Source organism: Anabrus simplex, chromosome 1 (assembly GCF_040414725.1).
Source record: "Anabrus simplex isolate iqAnaSimp1 chromosome 1, ASM4041472v1, whole genome shotgun sequence".
Classification (NCBI taxonomy): domain Eukaryota; kingdom Metazoa; phylum Arthropoda; class Insecta; order Orthoptera; family Tettigoniidae; genus Anabrus; species Anabrus simplex.
The window spans coordinates 23,243,279-23,266,942 of record NC_090265.1 but is presented as its reverse complement, the minus strand read 5'-3'; the positions used below and the strand labels follow the sequence as shown (position 1 = coordinate 23,266,942).

Genomic DNA, 23,664 nt, shown 5'->3' with positions numbered 1-23,664 from the left:
ATACACAGTATAAATTAACATTTTGCTTCCTGCGAAGAAATTAACATACAACAAAGAACGAATTACAATTTCAATAATAATAATAATAATAATAATAATAATAATAATAATAATAATAATAATAATAATAATAATAATAATAATAATAATATAGATAAACCTACTAATATTTACAATTAATTTGTCCAATTCCAGAAGTATATCGCATTGACGAAATGTTCAGTTTTCATGAGTTTACTGTGGGTGAAAAACATTGCAAAATGGGGATAGGGATAAGGATAACTATGCAGGAAAACCACAGCTGAGTACTTTCTAACACTACTGATGAATAATACTAATAATAATAATAATAATAATAATAATAATAATAATAATAATAATAATAATGATAATAAGAAGAGGAAGAAGAAGGACCATGGGAAGAAGAAGAAGAAGAAGAAGACTGTCGCACTACGAGCTCGTTTCATAGAGATATTTTGAACACATACTTTTAAATCTTCCGTGGTATGATATCCCTCTGACCTCCTGCGGAAGGAAGTTCCATTCACGGCTGGCCACAACAGTGAAGGAATTGTTGTAGGTTGAGGATTTATGCTTAGGAATAGCGAGCAATGTCGAGCTCAGCGCTCTGGTGTTTTTATCATGGTGTTCAGAAAGGCTATGAAATCGTTCATACAGGTAAGATGGGGATTGTAAGGTAAGGATTCGGTGCAATGAAGTCAGGGTATGCAGCTTGCGTCTGTCTTCAAGGCGTAGCCATCCGAGGTCGACGTAAGACTGGGTAACATGATCTGAAAATTTCAGATTACATATAAATCTTACACAGGCATTCTGTGCACGTTGTAGTTTATCTCGAAGCTCGGTTTTCACATCTTTGTAAACTACGTCACAATAATCGAATATTGGAAGAACGAGGGTTTCAACTAGTTTCTTCTTTAAACTGAACGGAAAAGTAAATTTGAAATTGTTTAAAGTGTGCAACGTAGCAAAAACTCGTCTACTCACAGATATTATCTGATCCGTCCACGAGAGGTGCTGGTCAATGGTTACTCCGAGATTTTTTACGCTCTTGCAAAAGGGCAAAACTTGATTTTGAAGTTGTACGTCGGGGATGGACATGCGGAAATTGTCGGAAATAAGTCTTGGTTGGGCAATTACTATAGTTTGGGACTTTTTTGGGTTCAAAATAAGTCCATGCTGGTAAGACCATTTACTTATGGCCTCTAGATCCATGTTAATTTTCTCGATTGCTGTCAAAACGTCTGTTGGTTTTGCATGGATGTACAATTGTACGTCGTCAGCATAGATGTGACGTTTACAATGTGTCACCTGTTTAGCTAGGTCGTTGATATAGACAGAAAATAGCAAAGGAGCAAGGGTTGACCCTTGTGGGACACCTCTTTTTACATATTGCCACGAAGAAAATGCACCTTGATTGGTGACACGTTGTTGACGTTCGTGTAAATAAGCTCCCAACCATCTCAGAGTACTGTAGGAGAAACCTAGGTGATAAAGTTTGGATAGGAGCAACTCATGGTCTACAGAGTCAAATGCTTTACTGAAGTCCAATAATACTAGGATAGTCAGTTTTTGCTCGTCAATAGCCTGTCTTATATCGTCAGTCACGCTTAGTAAGGCAGTACATGTACTGTGATTGCGTCGGAAACCTGACTGGTGTGGGTCTAATATGTCGTGGTCGTTGAGATAGTTGGTGATTTGATTATGCACTATGTGTTCGAGTCCCTTGGCTACTATTGACAGTATATTTATAGGTTTGTAGTCACTGTTTAGTTTAGGAGATTTTATCTTTGGTAAAGGATGCACCAGGGCCATTTTCCAGACAGTTGGAAATACACTATTTTGAAGGGAGAAATTGTATATGAATGTCAATACTGGAATGATAGCGTCGATAATTTTCTTTAGCATTATGATACATATATTGTCCACCCCTGTGGATTTAGTTTTGATTCGCATGATAGCCGCTTTCACTTGAAGGGGTGAGACATAACTAAAATAAAATTTGTCTCTGCCTACGGGTGGTGTGTTGTAATTTGCACCCAAAAGATTTTCTTTTGCTTCTTCGTTTAATTGTACATGGGAGGATACGAAGTGATTATTCAATTCATCAAGAGAAACTTCCAAATCGTCTACCTTGTCCGGTTTATTTAGTCCAAAATGGCGGATTGACTTCCATAAAGTAGCGGGTCTTACGTCAGGTTTTATAAGGTCATGGGCGTACCGTAGTCGAGCGTTTCTTACTGTCTGAGTCGTTTTATTACGTAGTAGTTTGTAATAGATAAAGTTTTCCTCTGTCGGGTAATGTTTATATTTCCTATGAGCTGCATCCCGCTTAGCCATCATTGCTCTAATATCATCATTTAGCCACGGGGAGAGTCTTTTACAGACGCGTGCTGTTCGTATAGGGGCATGTTTGTCAAAAATTTGTAGTATCATGTTATTGAAAGTGGTGACCATGTCGTCAATATTAGTTTTATGAGTTATCTCCTGCCACGGCATCGAAAAAGCGTCTTCCAATAATTTTTCGTTGTTAATACGGCTATAGTCTCGGTAAGTCACGTGCTTAGGTTTATGTTTAGGGCATTGCAGTGCGTAAGACATAAAGATGATGTCATGGGCTGACAGTCCGGGAGCAGATGTCTGGCCGTGATGTAATACTCTGTCAGGGTTGTTCGTTACTATTAGGTCCAGTAGTGTGTGTGAAGTTTTAGTGTGGTGAGTGGGAGAAAGTGGGAGGACCGCCATGCTGCATGCCTGAAACGTATTCAATAGATGGGTGGCTTCGGAAGAATCTGGATCTAGAAGATTTGTATTAAAATCTCCCATCATTATAAAATGTTCGTACATAGGTAACAGTCTGTTAATATCAGTCTCTAAGTCATTCAGACGGCGAGCTTTAGGCGGTTTGTATACTACACCTACCAAGCATTTAACAGTAGCGACCTGTATCTCTATGAACATGTACTCAGGTTTACGCTCGTACTGTTGAGGCGACTGACAGATAATTTGAGGTTTCAAGCGCGAAGAGACAAAAGCACAGACCCCACCTCCCCCTTTGCCAAGTCTGTCATTCCTCAGAAGGCAGTAGCCAGGTAATTCAAGATTCTTAGCTTGATGTTTGACTTTCAACCAACTTTCACTGCATAAGATGATATCAAAGGACAGTGGAATGAAAATCGCTTTTAGTTCATCTATACGAGTTTGAGAAACTAAACTCTGGGCATTAAGGTGACATATGTGAAGTGCGCTTTTATGTCTATTTAGAGCTGACTGGAGAATGTGTGTTGTAGCTTCAAGGGGTGGGGTTCGGGTCAATGGACTAGCAGGTAGACAGGTTGAAGGGCTGGGCGGGGAAGGGGAAGTGTGACAAGGAAAAGTATTGCAATGGTCAGAGGGATTACTGCTGTCAGTGGTATGCATTGCCAATTGCTAAAATGAAAACTAACTAGAAGTAGAACACAGCATGCGAATACAACCAATGAATAATCAGCAATTTACGTATTTTAGATAGCTAAATTGTCTATAATAATAATAATAATAATAATAATAATAATAATAATAATAATAATAATAATAATAATAATAATAACGTGCAACAGCAGATTACACGTACAGAATAACTCAAGTAGGAGCTTATTCTACGTAGTGTAGATGTTAGGTCTATGTAGACGTAAATACGAGGGCCTGATTTAAATTTGAACCAGTTAGGAAAGTGATTAAAGAGTAAGTCAATCGACAGATGGTAGGATAAGAAGACAGATAAGCTAATCGATATTAAGATCAATTAATACGGTAAATGGATGGATAGATAGATAGACAGATGATAGATAGATAGATAGATAGATAGATAGATAGATAGATAGATAGATAGATAGATAGATTTTCTTAAACTAAATAAAAAGATAGCTTCTCGGCTGTGACTTACGGTAAAGGATGGGAAGTAGACTCACATTGTCAAGTGATAAAGCAGCACTGCAACAGAACCTGTATACGCAATAATTTGGACATGGTGAGCCTATAAATCTCGCACACGTTTTCAAACTAAGTTGTACCCACCAACATTCTAAAAAAAAAAAAAAAAATTGACTCAATTGAATTAACTAAAACATTAATATTTTACATGTGATGTTTTTGTATATATCTTTTTTATATGTATGTCAACTGAAGATGATCCCTTAGGGGTCGAAACCGGTCTTGACCTAATTTACCAATTTTGAAGTAAATAAATCTGTGTATTGATAAGGTGGTGACTTTTAAATTATCTTTATACTGTGATACTAATCAATACGGAAATGAAGCTAATAGATTATAAATTTGACCATTTTCAGTCCCTTAGTTCGTATTGACTAGGTTCATATAATATACTATGGGTGATTGTTTGGTCCGCCCTGTCAATATATTATCAATTTCTAATTTTATACAATGTTTCACACGTACATGTTTCGGGAGCCCCAACTCCCTTCATCAACGATTTCTACATCATACACCAATATTCCCCATATCTTAAGATCTAACATTATTCAGCTTTACATAAAGTATTGTCAATATATAACATTATTTTTAACACATATACACACAATGACTATTTCTTTATAATGTTTGTTGTAATGGAACACTTTAAAAAAAAGTTCAACTGGTTATTCGTATGTTGTATAACACTAAAATATGTATTAGAACGTCAGATGGTTTCCTTAGAAAAATCGACCGAAGAAAAATAGAACAAACAGTAGCAAAAAACATTTTAACCAGTTGAACTTTTAAAAATTGTTTTAAAGTGTTCCATTAAGTCTGCATGCCTACCTACGAATAATAATTTAATGTTATTTGCTTTACGTCCCACTAACTACTTTTACGGCATATGAAAGTAAATTAAATACTAATTAAGGGTGTGGAAAGGGCTAGAAAATTGGTGCATCAATGGGGTAAAACTCGGAAAAAGGAGGGGGACTAACATGAAACATTCCTGAGTGAAAAGAGCGTGCAAAGTTTCGAGGTGGTAGACACTTGAAAGTAACGACTGAATACAAACCTTCCTGCAACAGTAACTCAGCACAATCTTCGTGGCCTCCTACAATGGCTTCGTGCAGAGGAGTGTACCCACGATTATCAGCATTGTACACATGGTGACCTGCGTCTATCAGGCGTCGCAACTCACTGCGTAGCCCCAGTCTGGCAGCTTCGCAAAGTGATGTTGATATCACATTCTCCATAGTAAGAACCTGAAAACTACATACTTGATTTCAGAAAAGAGGACATCAAATCAACAATCATTAGACAAAGAAGACATGTATCACTATTCATACAAACTAACTAGAAGCTGGTGATGACTATTATTATTAAGCCCGTCTGTTGGCATGAAATCTTTAAGGTCCTAAATTGTGGTTAGCTGTTTCGAGTCCCGTTGGTGGAAAAAAAAAAATGGCACTATCAGAATGTTGGCTAGAAGGGTAGGAGAGCAATTTCTAATCACTAGAGTGCATGCCCCGCAGTGTAGGGGTAGCATGCCTGCCTCTTGCCCGGAGGCCCCGGGTTCGATTCATGGCCAGGTCAGGGATTTTTACCTGCATCTGAGTGCTGGTTCGAGATCCACTGAGCCAAGTCATTAACCTCAAAATTAACCTGGCCCGGCCAGAGTAGAACATTGCTTCCCTCCATAGTCAAGTCATAACATCTATCTCCTTGACTCTGGTGGCCCTGGAATGAACTACATTTCTCCAGACAAGTTAGACACTCTACGGCATTCGATCTATCAACATTCTAACCATTGAGATTTACACAACAGATGGGAAGACTACTGTTATAGTGATAAATATCTTCAATCAGTACATCGTGTGAATTTAAGACGTGTATTCTAATTTAACGTATTCTTACTTGAATGGGTTCATAACCAATTTAACTCAAGAAGAAATACCATATGATCATTCCTGACCTAATCTTCTACTAATTGACTATTTGGAGCACTTGTTTTGTATATATTTTGTTCTTCGAATTTCTACTTGCTGATGTATACAGCAATAATATAGACCTTCACCAAAAGTTAAAGGAAGTGGATCCATTTCAATTTCAGACGAATGCCGTTTAAAAAACTTCCTACCAACATTAACATATATATATTTTTAGACAATATTATGAAATTGATCTACAATGGTTTTAACTTGTGTTTGTAATATTCACTTCAAACTTTTTAATTATGTTATCAAAAATAACTTTTAATATCACAACATCTTACTCCAATTTTATATGACTAATTATTGTAAAACAGTCTTAATTGTAACTATTGTTTTAAGGTTATTCATTGTGCTGATGATGCCCGTTAAGAAGGGCGAAACATGTTCACGATCTTTCTATTTTTTATGATTATTTAACCACAAGAGTGGTAATTGTAAGAATTGACTATGTTGACATTAAACGAATATTTTGAAAATTGTATGTATCCACTGAGCCTACGTGATTACAATTGAGGAGCTATCTCATGGTGAGATGGCGGCCTCGGTCTAGAAAGCCAAGAATAACGGCCGAGATGATCTGTCGTGCTGACCACAGAACATCTCGTAATCTGCAGGCCTTCAGGCTGAGCAGCGGTCGCTTGGTAGGCCACGTCCCTTCGGGGCTATTGTGGTAAAATTTCAAAAGTCTCTGCAGTGTTCGCATGGGTCAAGAGCTGTTGATGCGATTCATCTGTTGCATGGTGATATTAAGGCTTGAGCAGACACCTTGGTGCTATTAGAGAGGAGTAGGCTATATGCCGGCACCGGATTTCGCCCTCTCCCTACCGCATAATCTCCAGACAATCAGATGTGCATGTCACCCATGGGTGTCAACTAGGAAGACCTACACAAAGCCTCTCCAGAGGTCATGACATCATTTAATAATAATTTTTATCATCATCATCGTATGGATTGACAAGTACATGTAAAATATAGCCTAAATATAAACAAAACATAGATTTTCACGACCCATAAATGACACAATATTGTTTACGTTGGCCAAACATGTAGAAGGTGAGTACGAGGGTTAAGGAACATCGCAGGTAGCAAGAGAAGTCTGCTGTGGTGGAGTATGCCATACAAAATGACCATCAATTCATTTTTGATGTAACATCTATAACTTGTAAAGAGAAACATTTCACCCCTAGAATCATTTGTGAGGCGATAGAAATTGCTATACACCCAAATAATTATTTTGATATAGAGGATGGCTATATACCGAGTAGAACATAACAATGTTATTGTTTTTATGTCCCAGTAACTACTTTTATGGGTTTTGGAGATGCCAGGTGCCGGAATTTAGTCCCAGAGGAGTTCTTTTACGAGCCAATAAATCTACCAACAAGAGGCTGACATATTTGAGCACTTTTAAATACCACCGGACTAAGCCAGGATGGAACCTGCCAAGTTGAGGTTAGAAGGCCAGTGCCTCAACTGTCTGAGTCACTCAGCCCGGCCAGAGTAGAACATGGCTTCCCTCCATAGTCAAGTCATAACATCTTTCTCCTTGACTCTGGTGGCCCTGGAATGAACTACATTTCTAACAGGGTCTTTCTATCTTAAATCCACTTACTGTGGAGTAACAATTGCCTTTCACAGTTTTCGTACTACAAAGGGGGATCAAATATAAACAGCATTTTATTTTTTATTTAAATTCATTTGTTGAAAAACACAAGGCAATTACAATTTATTTTTCCACATAGTTTCCTGCTTTGGAAATGCATTTGTCCCAACGTATGGGCAGCTTTTTCATGCCCTCATCGTAAAAAGAACAGAGTTGTGTCACCAGCCAGTTGCGCACAAAGTCTTCCACACTCTTGCCATCTTCAAATCATTGTCCTCCCAGAGTTATGCTACTTAGGTTCCAAAATGGGTAAAATATAAATATGTAAATAAATTCAATGTTAATTTTAATCTTATACCAGTTGTATATTATTATTAGAAGTAATTTCACATACTGTATATGAGTTGACTATGTTTGTAAGATATTAAAAGTAGAATTTTGTAAACAAAATAATTTTATTAAGGATGTGTGTGTTTAATAGAACAAATTATTAGCGTAAATTGTATAATACTGTATTCTAGGAAAATTTTCTCCGTCTCTTGTTAATTTAAAATTTAGTGCTTGACAATAATGTATTTTAGTGTACCATTTGCCACCGAGGTAGACACCTCATTTGCAAATAAAGAGATTTTGATTTGATTTAAGCGGTTCAAACAAATGGAAATCGCAGGGTGATAAGTCCGGGCTGTAAGGAGGATGATCAAGTGTAGTCCAGTGCATTTCCTATAGTTTGGATACAACAGCTGCAGTATGGGGCCGCACATTGTCGTGGAGGAGGATGACTTGTCAAATCGGTTGGTCTCGTCTTTTGCGGCGATATGCAACTCTCACCTTGTTCAACAGCTCGCAGTGTAATGCCTGTTGCTCAAGGTAAAATTTTCTGTCAAATTCATTGTACAATAATTTAATTTTATAACATTTCTGTTGCTCACAGTCAAATTCGAGTTTTATAAAACCTTTGATAAAACTTTTCATAAATTAGGACGTTCTATTCCGTAAAATTAATTTTACGAAACAAACCAATAAACGAAGCTGACATCACGATGCGCTACGTCGTGAGAAGATTGTGAAGCTTGATTGTAAACAAACACTTCTTTCTAAAATGGCAGGATCCGGGTGGACTAAGGAAGCTGTTAGTGTTTTACTGGACGAATGCCAGAAATATCCTTGTTTGTACAAAGTTAAAACGCCACTTTACCACAACAGAATTGCAAGAAGAGAGGCAGGAAACACAATCGCCGAATTCCTATATGAATGCTGGTCTTCTAACCTCAACTAATTTTCGACCAAGGACAGCATCCTCTACCTTCTTCTCTTCTTTTGATCCAATCCCGAGTCCAGCATTTCCTGGCATTTCTTTTCTTCCTTTTTACCACTGTACAACATATAATTGCAGCTAAAGCAGCAAGTTTTGCTTTGTTTGTTGGAGTCATACTCTCAAACACTTTCTCTCTTATTTTTTTGCTATTGGCTTTACGTCACACCGAAACAGATAGGTCTTATGGCGACGATGGGATAGGAAAGGCCTGGGAGTTGGAAGGAAGCAGCCATGGCCTTAATTAAGGTACAGCCCCAGCATTTGCCTGGTGTGAAAATGGGAAACCATGGAAGACCATCTTCAGGGCTGCCGACAGTGGGATTCGAACCCACTGTCTCCCGGATGCAAGCTCACAGCCACGTGCCTCTAACCGCACGGCCAACTCGCCCGGTCAAACACATTCTAAGTTGAACAGCTGATTCTTGGTTTAAAAAGTTTAGCGATAGATGCCAACACATACACATCTTAGTTCAGAAGTGAGTTCATAGATGGCCATCCCGATGATTCCACGGATTTTATAAAATAATTTTACTGTGAGCAACACAACTTGTTTTCACCAACATTTTTATAAAATTAATTGTCCAACAAATTTTCCAAAACATTTTATTGTGAGCAATAGGCATAAGCAGCATTGATTGTGTGTCGCTTGTGCATGTCAATCGTCGTCAATAATGTCTTTAACCTCACGAATGTTTTCGTCTGTAATGCTGGTCCGAGGATGGCGACCGTGTTGCTGATTTTCCACATGTTCTCATCCTTCCTTGAACTTTTTATGCCAGGCAAACACACGCGTCCTTGACAATGACTGATCACCGAACTGCGCAGTCAATCTCTGGCAAATTTCTGCCGCTGTAACTCCTTCACGAGCAAGAAATGTTATAATTACAGTATGTGTTGCACAGTGGAGGGGTGCACCTGTTGCTCCGACATTGTGAGTGTTACATGTAACTAACATTTAAATAACATTATTTAGAGAGCACAATTCTTAACTATAATTCGCAATACTGAAATGTTACTGTATTCTAGAAACCAACGCACTTCAGAAACTATGGCTCCTATATATTAACATCCAATATTTATATTTATATTTATGACTCAAATTTTAATGCCAAATTATAGTTGAATCAGTTTTATTTTAACACTGCAAACAATTTTTAGCCAAATTAAAAACTGTGTTTTGGACGTCAATGTGTTTTAGAATTAAGAGTTAAACCATTTTAACATCGCAGAACATATTGTCATAATTTTTAATGTGTATATTATTCTTGTTTTAAATATTGTTATCACTGAAATTAGATTTACATTCAATGTAATGAAATTTGTAACAACAAACCAAAAATGACAAACCTTGAGGCAATTGTATAGGCTGATGATGCTTGTGAATAAAAGCGAAACATGTCCCGGTAAATTAGTGTTGTAACATTACAACTTAGCAACACAAACTGTAATTTGTATTGAAAAGGTGGATCAAAATAACCAACAAATTGTCAGTATATCATTGTGAGTGTTACCGACGATACGGCGAGAAGTACCTAACAGCACGCTCTCCCCACTCCTAACGGTCCCGCCTAAGCATAGCAGAAGCGCGGGGCCAGTCCTACCAACTGTTGATGCTCAGGAACAAAAATCTTGTTTATATTTGATCGTCCTCCGTAGTTTGTCATTGCTCTGAAGACGGTCTTGGTTGCAAAATTGAAACACGTTAGCACTTAATATTTATAGCACGACCTAATATCTTCAAAACAATATTACTGTATGTCACACTAAATGCTGCTAACAAATAATACAGTTAAAGATTAAAATCTAGATTTGGTGCCACTGTGGAGAGTTTCCAAAAGCTCTCAGTGGGCAATTCTCCACAATGTATGTCACTGTTTATTACAGTCACAGTCTTTGAATCTCCATGGTTTCATCATAAAAACCACACCTGCCACAGCCTGTTTCCCCCTGTGGGTGGGGGCAGTAGAATAACATCCACGCAAGGGCTCTTAAGGGGACAGTCTGGAGATAAGCAGATATTTTTAGTTAACGCATGGATTTTCACGATACTTTGTGGGAATGTCACCGAATAAAAGCAGGGATATCACAAAAATTTATTTCATAGAATTAAGTTTTTCTAAAAATACTTTTTTTAAAAATATTTTTTGAAATTTTATAACTACCGTATATTCTCTTCACAAAATTTATTTGAGATGTTAATGAAAATTTGGAATTTTTTTTTAACAATTTGCTTTACATCGCATCGACATTGATTATGATGACGATGGGATAGGAGAGGGCTAGGATAGGGAAGGAAGCGGCCGTGGCTTTAAGGTACAGCCCCAGCATTTGCCTGGCGTGAAAATGGGAAACCATGGAAAACCATCTTCAGGGCTGCCGACAGTGGAGTTCGAACCCACTATCTCCCGGATCCAAGCTCACAGCTGCGAGCCCCTAACCGCGCGGCCAACTCGCCCGGTAGTTTGCAGTTAGGTAGAGAATACTTCGTTAAAAAGCACTCACTGTATATTGATTTTTCTGTATATAATTTTTATAAGGAGATAAATTTTACTAAAGTTTGTGTAATTTTTATGTTCTAAAATTTTGTATTTAGAGATGCCTACTACTTGAAATATTTCTGAAATAAAAAATTCCATACACGGGTTTATTAATATAGCTGTGATAAATGTACCATACAAATTGTGTTGTATTTGGAAGAATATTATGGGAGAAAAATGGGAATAATATGTAAAATAATAATTAGGGGGAAAATGCATTGGGCAGAGGTCACCCATTATAATATTTTCTCCAAAATGACCAAAATATTGATTTTTATCTCCAGACTGTCCCCTTAATTTGTGCATGTGGGTTGGCGACCATGGGGCCCTTGGCTGAGTCCTGGCATTCCTTCCACTTGCTTGTCCCAGGCTTCCTCACTTTCTACCCAACCTCTCTCGGTCAACTGTTGTTCTCTTCCAACCCCGATAGTATTAGATTTACAAGACCTAGAGAGTCTTTGATTTTCACATCTAATGAACTCCATTCGGATTCCGTATTGACTTTAAATGGTAGCTGTTAGAATGAACAACACACTGCAGACATATCAGCAAGTGCAACCTAAACAAAAAAGATCCTTTCTCCAAGTCAGGAGTCTATAAACACAAGTGCCAAGAACCTAACTGCAATGCCACATATATAGGACAAACAAAATGTAATTTCCACACAAGATACAAAGAACACAAAAACGCGATAAGATATAATCCGCATTCAGCTTTCGGAGAGCACGTATGACAGTTTACACCATTTCACAGACCAAAAAGTTTTACACATCAAAGATAAAAGTAAATCTTTGAATATTAAGGAAGCAATCAAATCCACGTCGAAAAAAAGGTAACAAAACCAACCTAAATGACCACAGAAATTTAAAGAATTCCCTGCTCTTCGCTCTACTTACATAACATCTGGTCAACTCCCAGGCCCGGTTTCTTCAACGAATGTTAAGTGTTAACTCTGCTGTTAAGGACACTTAACACATAATTTAATAAAATGGTCATCTCATCGAGAATTGCTAGCTCTAACAAATTGTTAATACTTGTGTTAAATTAACCTGGCAGCAGCCCTGTGTTAAACCTCTTAACAGCTGCTAAAATTTAAAAATGGAGGCACGTAGAAGACGTAAGTTTGAAGCTTTACTGCTGTATGAAGACTATTTATAAACTGAAGAAGGCAAGGGACGACCCATACTAAGAAATAACTTTTTAGAGTTGTCAGAAGATATATTTCTAAAGACCAATGCCATCATGAACTAGGTACTAGACGATATTGAAAATAGGTTAGTTTCCAACAGTGAGGACAAATATCATGAGGCATGATCCGCTTCGGACCACATGGAGGTGATAGAACACTAAAATGCGAACACATTTTACTCAAACTTGTCAGGTCCGCAACCTACTAATTTTTCGAAAAATTTATGACTCCCCCGATTCTAATGCAACACATATATACTGGAAGAGTTGCAGCCCAGACAAGGTGGAGCAGTGGCTGAGTGGTCATCGTAGTAGTCTCCGAACCGCGACGACGTGAGTTCGAGTCCCGCAATAGACGTACTTTTTTATACAAATTAAATCATTATTTCAGGGAATGTAAAGGTAATAATGCGAATAAAATGAATAATCAAATTGCTGTGGAACTTTATTTTCTACCTCAAATTAATATATTAATACATATATATACACAGAGAAAGAGATCCAGCAGTAACTGTGAGAACGTTTAGGCCTATATTAATTTCAGGTAGAAAATAAAGTGTACTGCAATTTGCATAATATTTTTGTTTCAATTTTTATCTTAACGTTCCCTCAAATATTAATTTATTCGTCTTCTTATTCTTCTTCATTATATGTTTACCTCCAGGCTCGCTTTTTCCCTCAGACTCAGTGAGGGATCCCACCTCTACCGCCTCAAGGGCAGTGTCCTGGAGCTTCAGACTCTGGGATACAACTGGGGAGGATGACCAGGCCCAGGCGGCCTCACCTGCTATGCTGAACAGGGGCCTTGCAGGGGGATGGGAAGATTGGAAGGGATAGACAAGGAAGAGGGAAGGAAGCAGCCGTGGCTTTAAGTTAGGAGGAGAAGTGGGAAACCACAAAAAACCACTTCCGGGATGGCTGAGGAGGGAATCGAACCCACCTCTACTCAGTTGACCTCCCGAGGTTGAGTGGAGCCCGTTCCAGCCCTCGTACCACTTTTCAAATTTCGTGGCAGAGCCACAGAGGTGGACATATTCATTTTTTTTGTGCAACAATTATAGCTGCGACGAGACTCAAATTCACGTCTACGAGGTTCGCAGACAAGTACTGTGACCACTTGGCCACCACTCTGTTTCGCTGTGATTTAACTCCCAAGTATATATGCCTTGCATTGGAATCGGGGATTCATCAATTTTTCAGAAGTTATTAGGTTGAGGACCTGACATGTTTAAGTAAGATTTGTTCGCATTTTAGTGTTCTATCACCTCCACTTTGTCCGAAGCAAATTCTGTGTAATGACATCTGACCTCATTTTTTTCGAAAACGAAAGCGTATTGACTTAAACCCTTATACACGAGTTACCGTTGCGTGTCTCCCCACAGGTACATTGAAGCTCGGTGAAATCGGTTGACCACAGGGTCTGGCCTCTACTTGTTAGATATTATACTTGAGACACTTTTCATGTAATTGTAGACGACTGTGTTCACAAGTGCAAGAGAAAGCGTGTAGAATCCTGCAAAGAATTCCTGCTGCCACTGCAGCATTAACAAGGCATTACATTATTTTCCCCACAATAAAAGAATGCCCAAAAACCATTCAAAACATATCAATTATCACATTTTCCCGGTGATAAGAATGTAAGATATCGAATGTTGTGATATAACAGTCCGTTCTTTCATTTTTTTAAGCACATTCGCATAATTTTAAATTAAATTAAATACAAACTCGCATTCATCATAATAACGCTTTTGTTGCCTCTTACTTGACATGTTTATGTCTTATCGGTCTCCGCTAACCATAACCTATAATAATGTCAACCATGTGTCTGTGTGACAAAATACTATTTCAACACACCACTAGGAGCGCTTTATGTAAAGAAACAAAAGACGCGTACTGCCAAACGCGTTCAGAAATTTAACGGAAATGTGTTCATTTGTCGCTAACAACTGTTTAGTAACAAATGTTGGAAATGTGTTCGTGAAACAGGGCACTTTTAAACGAAATGTGTTAAATTAATAACAATTGTTAGTTAACATTTGTTAAGTAAAATTTAACATACAGTTGAAGAAACCGGGCCTTTTTGTTTAAATTAGCACTCAATGGCCTTTTGAGTAGGGTCTAGCGTAAAAATGTCTAATAGATACTTTCCATTTCAATTCTGTGCTTTAATTCAATCCAAAATGTTTACATGCATTTATCCATAATACATAAATATATTATTACATGAAGAAGATTAATAGCCTTCTCCCCCCCCGACCCCTCGTATCCAGTAGATGAAGAAAGGTTCCACAACACTCACAATGCCCGGCCCCTACTTCCCCATCCCCTCTCTATGGCACAGTATGCTAGATTATAACATGAGGAATGTACTGAACTGCTCTCCCCTATCCAATAGAAAGGATCCACAACGTTCCAGTAGCTCGTCCCCTGCGCCCCGTCCCCTCTCCGCGGAACAACATGCTTTACCCAAAACCTTCCACTAGCCTTTCCTTGACCACAGTCATGAAATAGTGTTTGGTGACAACGGACTAAGCTTCGGCAATCCAGATAGGTACAGAATTTTTTTTGTTTTGCGTTGCACCGACACAGATAGGTCTTATGGCGACGATGGGATAGGAGAGGGCTAGGAGTGGGAAGGGAGTGGCCATGGCCTTAATTATTAAGGTACAGCCCCAGCATTCGTCTGGTGTGAAAATGGGAAACCACGGAAAACCATCTTCAGGGCTGCTGACAGTGGGGTTCGAACCCACTATCTCCTGGATGCAAGCTCACAGCTGCACGCCCCTAACCACACGGCCAACTCGCCCAGTAATTTTGTTTTTCATTACCGGTATGTTAATACTGTGATGGCTGAATACTTAAACACAGGCTAGAAAGTTTTTTTTTGCGTCCTATCTGGTGGCTTTCTTCAAATCAAATCCAAGACTCAAGAAATCATTACTGGCTCTCAAAAATTGTTGACTACACTGTGAGATGAAACTATTCCTCCAATAGCTGCCTCTGTGGATCAGCGGTAGAGTGTCGGCCTCCGGATCACAAGATAGCGGGTTCAAACCCGGCAGGGGTAGCCGGATTTTTGAAGGGCGGAAAAAAGTCCATTCGACACTCCATGTCGTACGATGTTGGCATGTAAAAGATCTCTGGTGACACATTTGGTGTTTACCCGACAAAATTCATTAAATCTCAGCCATAGACGCCCAAGAGAGTTTCGGTTTACTCGGTCTGCCATCGATTGGGGGTCTAGAGTAAAACGGAACGTCGAAATTGACGAGCAGACAGCCAGATGGCGTCAAATTGAAATGTCTGCACACGGTAGCTGAGGCCATACGATTATTATTATTATTATTATTATTATTATTATTTATTCCTCCAATTATACTGATGGCATACAGAGTAATTCCATTCAGCTAAATTTTCTTTGCTAATTGTTTAACGTTGCACTAACACATCAAAAGTTTTTGGTGACAGAAGGATAGGAAAGGGCTAGAACTAAGAAGGCAGTGGTTTGTGGTGTTCAGATTGTAAATTTTATTAACTTTAAAAACTCTTATGAAAGTATCTTGAATTGATAATTTAATTATTATGCCTTTGTAGGTGGCAAAGTTATGGCTCTTGGCTCTCTCTTACACTTAACCACTGGAGTAATACATCAATGGGAGCAGAGCTGAGAGTACATAACAAATAATCTACACAATAGTACATTACACATGTCTAACTCACAGTCATACAAATTAGTCAGCTGCATTCAGCAGGTAGTCGCAGCAAGCGGTCTTATGAAAAACAGGGCATTCTGAGTGGGGGTGATTGTTGTTTTAAGAGGAAGTACAATTACGTAACCATCCTCTATATCATGCTAATCTGAGAGAAAAAATGGAAGGGATCTGACACATCGAAAAATGAAGGTGTCGGCCAAAGGACGGCAAGGGCCATGAAGGGCGTGAAAATGAAAGACTTCCTAGGCCTTGAGTGCTATAATACCGTCGGGGCTGGAAAAGAACAAGAGTTGACCGAAGGAGGTCGGAAAGGATAGATGAAAGTGCGGAGCCTGGCACAAGTAAGTGGTAGCATGGGCGCCCATGCCCAGGGGCAAGGAGGGGCTGCCCCCCCTCCCCCCCCCCCCAGTTCTCAGGAAAAGGAAAAAAAATCTACTGTAGTCAGGTGTTTTTCTTTCAAGAAAATTATTTAAAAGTCAGTATTACGTAGAAGTGATAGTGCCCCCCCCCACTAACAGGCAGGGGATACCATGGGTGTTATTCTACTGCGGAATACAAGTTGCCATTAAATTCCAAAATATTAAAAATACTACATGCCCCCAGGTCTAGGCCCCCACTACAAACTGTCATATGGGCACCCATGAGTGGAAACAATGCCGGGACTCAGCTAAGGGCACCGTGGTCGCCAACCCCCGCTCCCAGGTTTAGAGCCCTTGGGGCCCCTATTAGTCGCCTCTTACGGCAGGCAGGGGATACCATGAGTGTTATTTTACCGCCCCCACCCACAGGGGGAAGGGAATTCCAAAGCCTGAAACCAGTCACAGCAAAAGAATTGTTATAGACCTACATAAAGGATTGGTGAACAGGAATAAAAAGGGAGGAACCAGGGTGGGTATTACTGCTGTGAAAGGAGGATAAGTACTTAAGTTGGGGTGAAATGTATAGTGGTCTGCCTTCAGTGAGCAGTCAGTATATCTGTATCAGTATGTTCTTCATTCATAAGGTTTCAGCCATGGAATAGCATAATGGTATGGGGTGACCAGTATATCGCAACTCAGAATGTAAGTACACTTAAGGCAACAATTAAGCGCTTGCTAAAGTTTCAAAGTCTGCTCCATCACAGTAGTCGAGGATGGGAAGCACTAGCGATTACTGTGATGTCATGATCTCTGGGCCTTGTGTAGGTCTTCCTAGTTGACGCCCATGGGCGACATGTAAATCTGATTGTCTGGTGATAATGAGGTAGGGAGAGTTCTTATGGTGACGGTGGGTTAGGAAAAGGCTAGGAGTGGATAGGAAGCGGCCGTGGTCTTAATAAGCCCCAGCATTTGCCTGGTGTGAAAATGGGGAAACCACAGAAAACCATCTTCAGGGCTGCTGACGGTGGGGTTTGAACCTACTATCTCCTAAATGCAAGCTCATAGTTGTTAATTGCACGGTCCAGCGCACACACAACTTCCCATCAACATTACTCTTCATAAATTCAGTATCACAACGTATGATTACCGTGCTTGTAGTTTCTGATAATCACGAGTGTGTGCTTCAAAACAAACCCGAGTTTCCTGTTGTACGCTTATCCTGGGCTGAGAAACAGTTGCTTTGGAAAAATGATAAGAGCTTCCTTCAGGGTGGTTAAAACAAATTGTAACTTTAGTATTGCACTACGGATACACATTGCTATAACATATAAAAATGTCATTACCATCAGACAAGTAGTTTTCCATGTTTTTTTTTTAAAGCGAGCAGTTCCTAGAGCAGAAGCCAAAAACCAGGACAATATTTACTACATCACCAATTTTCTGCTCCAGCAAGCAGGGTGCGGGTGTTTACAAGCATCATCCAATTCTACCTTTTGCTGCCAATTTAATCACGTTTGGCAAGGCCTTTGTAAATTTGCTTTTCCCAACTATCACGAGGCCTTCTTCTGGGCCTCTTACCAACAACATTCCTTTCATAGTATGCTCCTGGGGTCCTAATTGGAGCCATCTTTCTCACATGTCCATACCATCCTAATCTGCTTAATTCTAAAGTTTCCAACAGGCTCCTGTCCAATCCAAGTTGTTGCCAAATAGTTTTATTCCTTATTTTGTCTCTCCTTGTCTTTTGGAGGCATGACCACAGGAACTTCATTTCAGTAGCCTGTAGGCGACTTTGTGCAGATCTAGTCAACATTGCTGCTTCCAGTCCGTATGTTAGAATTGGTACAAGATATGTTTTGTACAGCATGAGCTTGCAAGCTTGGGGAAATGAGTCATCCCAAAGTAATTGATGAACAGAGTGGTAGAATTTTGTTGCAGCTTGTATTCTATTGCCTATTTCTTGGTTTATGGTATTTTCAAAAGAAACAAAGCTCCCTAAGTATTTGAAGTTATTGAGAATGTCTACTTTTTCATTTTGCACTTGCAGGTGGACTGCTTCAAATATTTACTACAACCACAAATAAAAAATAATTAGTGAACTTCAAAAACAATTTGTCTTATACGCTCTAATGCAGAATTAAGCAAGGCAAATATTGGTATAATTCATTTTGAAATAGTCCGACTCGTTGGCTGAATGGTCAGCGGACTGCCCTTCGGTTCAGATGGTCCCGGGTTTGATTCCCGGCCAGAATGGGGATTTTAACCTTCATTGGTTAATTCCAATGGCCCGGGGGCAGGGTGTTTGTGCTGTCCCCAACATCCCTGAAACTCACAAACCCCACATAACACTATCCTCCACCACAATAACACACAGTTACCTACACCTACACACCCTCATCGGAGGGTCTGCCTTAAAAGGGCTGCATTCACTAGAAATAGCCACACAAAATTATTATTATTTTGAAATAGGCCTGTCAATTCATTTGTAATTAACGCCTAAACTCAAGTGTTCATAATAAACAAACCGACAGTAAGACAAGTACTGGGAGACCAGAATAGATAAATAATTCCATAGTTAGCACTCACATGCTATTAAACATACCATATCCATTTACATACGAGGCCTAAAACCAGATAAAAATTAGCTCGAAATACAGGCTTATAGGAATTATTAGTTCAATTATAGAATCTTTAAGACTGCAAACCAAATAGGGTGATAGTTTTGCTGACTGACATTTAGCCCAGATTTCAAGCAAAAATCGCATTCATTGTTGACTAAGGTGAAATCTCATTCATTCTTGACTAAGGTGAATTCCCATTAATTTTAAACAAAAACAAAAGATTCAGAGCTAAATATTTTCAACCAAGGAGCATTAAAATAAATTCCAAAATCACATTTGGCTACAACAAACGAATATTATGCTATTTGCTTTACGTCGCACCGACACAGATAGGTCTTATGGCGACGATGGGATAGGAAAGTCCTAGGAATGGGAAGGAAGCAGCCGTGACTTTACTTAAGGTACAGCCCCAGCATTTGCCTGGTATGAAAATGGTAAACCACGGAAAACCATCTTCAGGGCTGCCGACAGTGGTGATCGAATCCAGCATCTCCCGGATGCAAACTCTCAGCAGCGCAGCCCTAACCGCATGGCCAACTTGCCTAGTAACAAACGAATAAAAGCCACTTTAAGGATATGGAGTAAATATTCGTTTATAGCAAGAGGAACTACGGATTGGAATAATTTACCAATTTACATACATTTCAAAAATATTTGAAGTCGATTAAGACTAGGTCACTGATATCAAATACAGTAGAGACAATACACGACACTGAGCGAGATATCGAGGGACAGCTATTGGAGCTCACTCTAGCAGATAGACCTGAACAGTACTGATTCTCTCATAAGAGCACGTGTATTTTTGTGTGAAGTTTTTGGTGTTATTTATGCGTTTCCAGTGAGTTGACATAATTAAATAGTAGCGTGTGTTATTCCTTGATATCTCCTCTCAACATAAGGGGAAAAGTATGTGCTGTGTTTGGCTGCAGTAATTACGAAGCAGAGAAAAATGCGCGGTCGTTCTTCAGGTTCCCTCGTGACAAGAACATGTAAGTAATATTGTGTTTGCATATATATTCTTCCAGTGACAGAGATTTTTATAGTACTTCATAATCTTCTGACCTGCTCGACCCATGTTTTAACTGGCATAAAATGTAATACGCATATGTTATTGTATAGTGCAGCAGTTAACCTTCAATACCGATGTGTTGTTGTAGGTGTGATCTGTGGGTTTTAAAATGTCACAGAAGTGATTTGGACAAGGTGTACAAGAAAGAAGGGACGTTACGCTTATATAAGAATTATAAAATCTGTTCAGATCATTTCCACGCCAGCGACTTTAAAAATCCTCGACTATACAGCCAAGGGTATGTTACATTTTTACTCTAACTGTACATAAATATTCCTCAAAGCATCACTATCGACAACATTTTCATACTCTTCTTTCTTTAATCCCTCTTCTCAGATCAAAGCCGGAATTTTATAGATTTTCTTTCTGTTAGTAGGCTTCATGTTAAGAGGAAAATTGTCCAGATTTTAAATGTTAATTCATTGCATCATGTGTGCAAGGAATGTGCCGATATTTTTATTGACAAGTGTCTTAATGTGATCATACAATGTTTTATAAATGAGAAAAAAGACAAATCCAACCGTAAAAGTTCAGGCAGGAATGCTTAAGCTAAAAAAGTAATGCATAAATGAAAGATCAAGCCATTTCACAGCAGCCCATTTCATATCTTGTTTATGTGTCTAATTTCAGTCTTTGAATAATAACCTTTTAAATAATTCTTCATTCATTTATCCAGAATTGCTTTAGCGACTTCGAAGTTAATATCTCAATAACACTTTCTTTCTAGACGTAATTTATTTATCCACTTCCGTATATACATTTCCATTGATATTTGAATTTAGCGCGATTTGTTCAGGTCAAGTCACTAGGAGCGCCACCGTCGAATTGTCTCCCATTTTAGCAAGGCGAAATCCGTAAGTGTCGTGTATTGTCTCTACTGTATTTGCTGATATGGAATCTGTCACCTGGGTGACAGTCCTAACTGCAGATCGGTGGTGACAGACTGTTCGAACAAATTCTTGATTTCAAATTTAAAAACATAAACAGAATAGGCATACTTACCCGCCTCTTCGCCTTCGGAAATTGTTACGGTCACTCGAAAAGCCTGTATTTTCTCTAACGCGCTAGATGCAAATTTTCAACAAACTGTGTTAAATTGCATAAGTTAATTAGTCTTCTGACTGGAATGTCATTTTATAGAACAACAAATTATAAGTAAATTTAGTCATTAAGAGCACATCCCGTTGATCAACATTGCCGCCATTGTCGTCGATTGACACTTGGTTTCAAAATGGCTGAAAAATAACGTAGCAGTTACTTTGTCCCAGTTACATGTCTGTCACTGTTACAAATGTAACGAGGACGAGAAATAACAGGTTATCGAGTAACGACAACAGAAAAACATACTAGTGAAAACAGTAACTGGGAAGTGGGGACCAGTCACTAGTAGCAGCTTGCACACTAGTAGCACCTTACAGACACAGAATGTGACCTTCAGATAGTACGCATGTCTTCCAAGTGAGAGCGGTTTCGTAGGAGATTGCTTTAAGTTCCTGCTGTCATCTGGTAGTGGTAACTAAAGTGTAAACTGTTATCACACATTCAACTGTTCGTGCAAGGCTACCTACATTATAATATTGTAAGTTTCACCCGTATAATTTTTCTTGTACCATAAATAAATTATTATGCTAACTTTCCATACTGAACTGATATTATAGAATGAACGTAGATAAAATGCATTTTGTAATACTATTTCACTTTGACATCATTATAATTGAATAAACCTGACCCCGCCGGGAATCGAGCCCGGGACCGCCAGGTGACAGGCGGGCGCGTTGCCCCCTACACCGTGGAACACAATGAGCACAATTGTTTGAATATTCATAACAAGTACAATAAACATTTCAGATTGTCATGAATGAAACGAACGTGATAACGTCTCTTCACCCACTTAAGTTTTTATTAATTCATTTCACACAATCCATTATAACAAAATAACACATTATCGGTTCTTCATTTTACTTAAACGATCCTCTTGTACCGGTTTGTGCAAGGTTTGGCAGGCAGATCATCATGTTTTCTTGTCTTCCATCCTTAACTGGGGCATTGTCAAACTCACTCCTCTAGATTTCAGAAAAAGATGCTATGTTGTCTTCTCATTTCATCCCCTGTCTGCCTCTTGATAACTTTATAGCAAATTGGAATGCGTGTTTTGCTGTTCAACAGTGTGTGTAGTGATGCGTGCGCGCATGTGTGAGTGAATGAATGGCAATTTGCAACACAGCTGTAAGGGGACAAGCTTGAAGCCGTGACCAGGCTGTGACCAGTAAAAGGTGAGTAACGTTGGACGTTAAACGGGGACAAGCTTGAAGCCGTGACCAGGCTGTGACCGCACAGAACACCAATGTGTGACCGGTAAAAGGTGAGTAACGGTGGACGTTATTTTTCACTGATACTTTTCACAATTACTTTATTGTAGCAGTGACAGATGTAGCAGTTACACAAAAATAACCGTTTGTCACACCTCTATTTCAAAGAATACAAGCTTGAATTGGTCTAACGTCGAACACAAAGAGAATTTTTGCGAATCACAGAGTAATATTTTCATGAAATATCCCTAACTTGTTAAACATAGGTTATCACAGGAGGTAACATTCTTTTTCTTCTAAAGCTTTATCTCCTACACTTGCGGGGTCGCAGGTGTGAACTATGTCGCCCATAGGATTTGGACGTGTGTTACGGCTGAATACCCTTCCTGACGCCAACTAATACGAGTTTTTAATGCCACCGGCTAGAAAACGTTGAAGGTTTCTCGTCCATTGGAATCGGAAACATGCGAACTGCGAGTTCGGACGAATCTATGTGAAGTCATATAGTCCGAAATCGTGAGTACGCTATCGTTCCTTGGTTGCGTATTCGGCCGAGTTATACAAGAGGTTTGTTCCAACACGATTCCGAATCGATTCTGAATCTGAACTGTCTGCTCATGCGCAGTAACTCGACGGGCGTTCCAACAATGAGAATCAGTTCTGAACGGTTCTGATTTCCCAGCTTGCTGTTCCAACACAATTCGGAATTGGTTCGTAACGGTTCAGAACCGGTGAAAACGATTCTCGGTCTAAAGCGAGAACTACACGTTCTGGTCATGCACACTAAAAGGTTTGTTCCAACTTCCAATAGAGTTCGGAACGCAATCTGCGCACTTAGATGTGCACTGCACTTCCTCTGTAACCCTAACGACCGAGATAACCCTACATTTCTTGAGAATTTGGAAAGTAAGGAAAATGAGTGATTTAGATGGTGACAGTGACCTCTATGAGGAAAGCTTAAGTGAAGAGGATGAGTTAGAT

General features: G+C 39.1%; 1 protein-coding gene across 3 annotated transcripts in view; it reads right to left on the bottom strand.

Annotated features, from left to right (window-relative positions):
- LOC136883385 (ankyrin repeat and SOCS box protein 3) overlaps nucleotides 1-21,489 on the bottom strand; it is a 182,034-nt gene extending 160,545 nt beyond the window's left edge. For 2 of the 3 annotated variants that reach the window (XM_068229859.1, XM_068229869.1), the window contains exons 1-2: nucleotides 21,377-21,489; nucleotides 5,048-5,244 (exon numbers count right to left, since the gene is read on the bottom strand). In XM_068229859.1, the coding sequence (XP_068085960.1) occupies nucleotides 5,048-5,228 (181 nt within the window). In that variant the 5' untranslated portion in view covers nucleotides 5,229-5,244; nucleotides 21,377-21,489. The remainder of the gene's footprint in view (nucleotides 1-5,047; nucleotides 5,245-21,376) is intronic. The other variant, XM_068229862.1, reaches the window with a different exon arrangement.
- Nucleotides 21,490-23,664: the final 2,175 nt, after the last annotated feature.